Source organism: Monoraphidium neglectum (assembly GCF_000611645.1).
Source record: "Monoraphidium neglectum strain SAG 48.87 unplaced genomic scaffold scaffold03534, whole genome shotgun sequence".
NCBI lineage: Eukaryota > Viridiplantae > Chlorophyta > Chlorophyceae > Sphaeropleales > Selenastraceae > Monoraphidium > Monoraphidium neglectum.
Window position 1 is genome coordinate 1,359 of NW_014010095.1, and position 5,463 is coordinate 6,821.

At 65.9% G+C, this 5,463-nt stretch overlaps 2 protein-coding genes across 2 annotated transcripts; one reads left to right on the forward strand and one right to left on the reverse strand.

Annotated features, from left to right (window-relative positions):
* Window positions 1-1,513: 1,513 nt before the first annotated feature.
* Window positions 1,514-2,543, reverse strand: MNEG_12947 (hypothetical protein; the record flags this gene model as incomplete). Its single annotated transcript, XM_014038580.1, has 3 exons — window positions 1,514-1,807; window positions 1,962-2,286; window positions 2,530-2,543. The coding sequence occupies 3 exons, from the start codon at window positions 2,541-2,543 to the stop codon at window positions 1,514-1,516; spliced, it is 633 nt and encodes a 210-aa protein (XP_013894034.1).
* A 207-nt stretch (window positions 2,544-2,750) lies between these two features.
* Window positions 2,751-5,074, forward strand: MNEG_12948 (FO synthase; the record flags this gene model as incomplete). The annotated part of the gene is made up of 4 exons (XM_014038581.1): window positions 2,751-2,927; window positions 4,215-4,463; window positions 4,568-4,705; window positions 4,889-5,074. The coding sequence occupies 4 exons, from the start codon at window positions 2,751-2,753 to the stop codon at window positions 5,072-5,074; spliced, it is 750 nt and encodes a 249-aa protein (XP_013894035.1).
* Between the last annotated feature and the right edge of the window lie 389 nt (window positions 5,075-5,463).

Genomic DNA, 5,463 nt, shown 5'->3' on the forward strand with positions numbered 1-5,463 from the left:
GTCCCCGCATCTCCGGCTCTAGTGTCCGCGCGACCCCCAGATTTTGTCGAATGCCTCTGGGCCGGACTGAAAAAAGTCGAAGAGACGAACAGCCCCCCGCTCGTTTGCTCGCCTCCCCGCCTGCGCGGCCGCGGCGCCGCACTGACGGTGCTGCGCTGCAGGCCGCCCGGGCCCCCGCGCTGCGCTCCGCACCTGCCGCGACGGCTGGAGGGGGCGCGCGCGGTTTTGAGGGCGACGAAGCCGCGCCGGGCGCTTCTGCCGTTTTTGCGAGCGCCCGTTTTTGCGGGCGCAGGTTGGCTCCAGTTGTGGCTCCCCAGCAGTGATTTCCTACCCCTTTGCCCCTCGGTTGGAGTGTTGATGGTGGACTCATCAGTAAGATCTCATCCCATCTCATCGCGCTTTGCCAGCCTTCTGTTCAGGCGCCCTGTGGAAAGGGAAATGGGGAATCCCTGACACTGAGAAAACCCGGGGCCAAACTTTCGCCAACTAATGGACAAACTGCAGTCACGTGTGTCCAAGTTATGAGTTCACAAGTGCAGGCGTTTGCCAGTCGCGGGTCAGGTGCAGCGACTCTGACGTGTCTTAACAAAGCCAGGCTCCTCGACAGGGGGCGCCCCTCCCCCCTGGCTTTGTGGCCAGAGGAGAAAACGGGGCGGCCGGGGCGGGGATCAGTAAGAGGGCGCACGCCTCGGAGCCAGGAGAGCTGGGCAGGGTTTTGGGGTCAAAGCTGCTGTGCTGTGGCAGCTGTATTGGGGAGATGAACGGCGGCCTATTTATGGCAGCTGTGTAGGGTGAGGTAAAAGTACCCAGCCGACAGGCAGGCGGGATCCTGCACAATCCGTACACTTAAACAAGACCTTGCTTAAACTCATTTTGACCGAACTCGTCAACCCCGCCATGCAGGGACGCGCCCGTGCGCTGCCCCTGCAAGTAAATTTGACTGCGCAGCCGGCACCGGCCGGGCAACTTGCCCGCCTGAGCTGGTCCAGCGTGTGGTGTGGCCACTCTGCGGCAGCAAAGGGCGGCCGCGGAGAGCGTCGGCCCCCCTCATGTGCGCACCACGGCGGCAGCCGGAGCTCGACCCATGTGCACCCCGGATGGCTCCTGCAGCTGCCACCTGCTGGGATGGCTCCTTACGCTGCGCTCTGAGCGCTCCGCCAGCGCCAAACACGCTGATGTAACCGAATGCTTATCTGCTTCAACTCCACCAATAGAATTCCAGAGTCACACCCAACCAGAGTCGTTGCCTCCGAAAGAGGATCTAGCGTCGCTTAGCCGCCGTGGTCTGCAACTAATATTGGATTCATCAATCGTGTGCCTTACAGTACACAAGACTCTCCCAGTGCTGACACAGCTCGGGCAGGCGGAGACTACTAGCCGCTTCCAGCACGCGGGCAGTACGGGCTGCTTCTGCGGGTGAGTCGTGCAGGGATCCGCTCGAATAAGCCATTAGATCATGTTCCGCGCCTCACTCACTACGACGCCCTTGCCCCACGCAGGTCCACCCCCTGCGTCAACACCCGCAAAGCAGCGCGGCCCCGCGCGCCGCGATGCGGCGCCGCGCGCATGGGCCGGCCACCGCCGCGCTCGCGCTCGCGCTCGCCCTCGCCGCCGCGTGCCTCGCGCCCCGCCCCGCCGCCGGCGACGCGTTCCCCTGCCGCGGCCCGGTCACCATCAGCAGCGCGTGCGGCGCCGTCTTCGCCCGCGCCGCGGGCCCCGGCTCCCTGCTCCCCGCCGCCGCCTGCGCGCCGTGCGCCGCGGCGGGCTGCTCGTGCCCCCCCTCGGACTGCCTATCTGTCGTCTCAGCCTGCCAGGAGGCCGGGCCAAACGGATTAGTCAACGTGAGGGTCGGCCTCGGGGGCTGCAAGTACGTGCGGGTGCCGCGGCGCGGGCGGGACACCCGGATTAAATGGGTCGCGTTCCAAGGGGTGGACGAGAAGGGGCGGCAGTTCGTGAACCACGGTGAGAGGAGGCTGGGGCGTTTTCTGCCGCCGCTGCTGCTGCTGCTGCCGCCGCCGCCGCTGCTGCTGCTGCTGCTGCTGCTGCTGCTGCTGCTGCTGCTGCTGCTGCTGCTGCTGCTGCTGCTGCTGCTGCTGCTGCTGCTGCTGCTGCTGCTGCTGCTGCTGTTGTACATTGTGCGATGTCAAAAGGCGGCTGGGGGCCTTTTGGCAGGCCCCGCCTGACACGGCGCAGACGCGCGTGCCCCGCGCCGCGGCAGCCTGTGCGACCCAGCCGGCGCCCGCGGCGGCGGCCACCCCGCGGAACAAGGGGCAAGGCGGCCCCTGGCTGGCCACGTCAGCGCGCGGCGACACAACCCGCGCCCCGCGCTCCGCCCCTCGCGCCGCCCCCCTCCCCCCTCTCAACCCCCAGCCTGGCTGCGTGACATGAGTAATACCCTGCCGGACACCTCGCGCTGCGCCAACACGGCGGCAGGCAACAGCAGCACCTGCTGCCTGCAGCAGAACGTGCAGGGTGAGTGGGAGGCGCAATAAGAATTTCGCTTCAGGCCCAAACGTGGCAGCATCCCACCCAGGAGGCTGCATTTGTTATTCACTCCTTGGCAGGGGCCTCATGTTGGGGTTTTGGCGTGGCTGGAATGCAGGCGCGCTCCTTGGCGGGCTGGCGTTTTGTGAGACGCCGCGCAGCCGCCTCTGCGCCGACGCGCACGCATCCGCCCTGCCCGGCGCGGTTCAAACCCCGGCTGTCGCCGCCCACCGTTTGAATCCCGCCCAGGCAACGGCCAGGTCAACATGTTCAAGCTGCAGTGCGGCGCGCGGCCGGTGGTGTGGATGGGGGACCCGAGCTTCTCGTCGTGTAATGCGGCCGCGGCGCCGGGCGGGCCGGTTACGCTGCCCGCCTACCTATTCGCGGGCCCTGACGGCGGGAAAAACTTCTGCGGCGCGCCCGCTGGCGTCCCGGCGAGCCAGGTGCGGGGTGTGTGCAGGGGTGGCGGCGGGCCGCCGCGGGCGACGAATCAGGGCGCTGCCTGTGGCCTCTGCTCCTCCATCCTGCGCAGGACGCCCCTTCTTGTGTGTAGTCATGGCCGAGGCGCGCCCACAACGCCGCCCTCAAAATCGCCATCAAACCCGCGCGCGGACAGGTGTGCGGGCCGTACACGTTGCCGGCGGTCAACTGCACGTCGATGCCAAAGTGCTGAATGGCACGGCCAAGGTGGTGTTGCGCGGAGGCTCGGCGTCGGCAGCCGCCCTGGGTCGATCCCTTCCGGTGGCGCATTTTTTTGCAGAGATAGGCCTTTTTACTGCACATACGCGATCCAACATTCCATAATTGCGCCACTGTCTGGTGGCGAACCTGCCTTCTTTTTTACTATCACTCCAACACTGCTACACGGCCCTCGTGTGTGCCTGTGCGCATGTCGTGCGGGCCCCTGGGTGTGAGGCGCTCCCGCCCCCCCAGCCGCCGGCAGCCCTTTTGGCGCGCGGCGCGCCGGCCGCGGCGCTGGCGCATCCCACGCGAGCGCCGCTGCGAGTTTGCGCGCACTGCAATCATGCAATGCGGCCAGGTCTCCAATTTCGAGACGCCCGTGCATTCACAGTAAGCAAATGCGTACAGAAAAGCGTGGTGGCATGGGGAAGCAGCAGCAGCGTTGAGTGCGGGCTGGGCAGGGCGGGGCTGCTGGGGGGCTGGGCGCTGCTGCAGACGAGAGTCAAAGGGCAAAATTCCATGTGTGTAGGTGCCAGCGCGGCAGAGAAAGCCATGCTACTGCGAAACGGCGCATGGAGGGAAGTATGAAGGCACATCGGCAACGTCTTGCTCTGGGTGCAACATAAGGACGCATCATCGGCTTCGTGATTGCCGCCGACCAGGGGGCTGGGCACTCACTTCAGCACCCGCGACACATGCCGGTTGCAAGCGCAGTGCGGTTGAGGGTTGTGGGCGTACACCAGCAAAATCAATGACAGAAAATTCATATGTTACCCACAGATATGGTGTTTACTCCGGTGCGCACTGTTGCACGAATGGCGCGCGACCTTTTTACTCGCTGATCTCGCACCTTTTTACAGCCATTCGATCCGCAAGCCAATAACTTAGCCTCCATGAGCCTACTGGGTGGCAGGACGCTGGCAGCCGGGCCCAGCGCCCGACCAGTATGCAACGCGCGCCACACACTGCGCGCCCTGCGCGGCGCCCCTGCAGCCGCTGGCCGGCCCAGCCACCCCGCGGCGTCGCGCCCTGCGCGTCCGATGCGGCAGAGTTTCAGTATACGCACCCCCTCAGCCGCAGCGGCTGGCGCGGCAGCCGCGCCCGCGGCGGCGCGGACGCCGCCCGGCCGCCTAGAGCTGTCGCCCGAAGAAGCCGCCGAGCGCCTGGCGGCGCCGCTGTCGACCGAGGAAGCTTCCCTCGTCGACTCCCTGCTGGCTAGGAGCGCTGCTGACCTGGCGGTGGAGGCGCGGCGGCTGCGGGACCGGGGGTATCCCCGGATTATGACCTTCTCACCAAAGGTGGGCCTTGGGGCCTTGTGTTAATATTTTTCCCCCCTGGTGACTAGCAAGCTGCCGCAGCCTCGGCAGCTGCAGCCGGCCACAGCAGCCGCTGCAGCCGCTAGGGATGCATTTTCGAGGTCATATTTGCAGAGGAGTCGGCCGACCATCAAAACATGTGCGCCTGGGCAGCGCGGCGCGGGGCGCGGCGCGGGGCCTGCCGCGCGCTCAAACGCCCGCGGGCGGCGCGGACCCGGGCCCAGGTGGGCCCAGCTGCTAAAATCGCCGCTCTCCTCTGATCCCCCGCGCTCAAAGTTGCAACAGGCAACAGGAGCACGCCCAGACCACATTCAAACACTCCCTTCACAACAAAAAACGCACCACTATGGTCATCTCCAATTCTTGCGTATGAAGTTTGGTCCGAACCAACAACACCACCACCGCAGGTGTTCATCCCCCTGACGCGCCTCTGCCGCGACGCCTGCGGCTACTGCACGTTCGCCCGCCCCCCCGTCCCCGGCCGCCGCGCCTACATGACGCTCGATGAGGTCATCGCGGTCGCGCGGCTGGGGGCGGCGCAGGGCTGCTGCGAGGCCCTCTTCACCCTGGGTAGGTGCGGCGGCGGTTACTGACCATCATACGGCATGAATACATCGCACCCCGTGTAGTCGCTCGCCTGAGGCAAAACAGAGTGTGTGGTTGATTGGGGGGGGGATCCGCAGGTCAGGGGACCCACCTCAAACACAATCAACGTACCATCAATCTTGCAACATCAATCAACCTCGGATCAACCATGTATGTTGTTGTTGGAGAACACAGCAGCTGATCTCACATAATCCGCGACACCGACCTCAACCCTGATCAGGGGACAAGCCCGAGGAGCTGTACCCAGAGGCGGCCGCCGAGCTGTCGGCCATGGGCTTTCGAACGACGCTCGAGTACGTCTACGCCGCCGCCGCGGCGGTGATGCGGGAGACGGGGCTGCTGCCGCACATCAATGCGGGGGTGATGGGGGCAGACG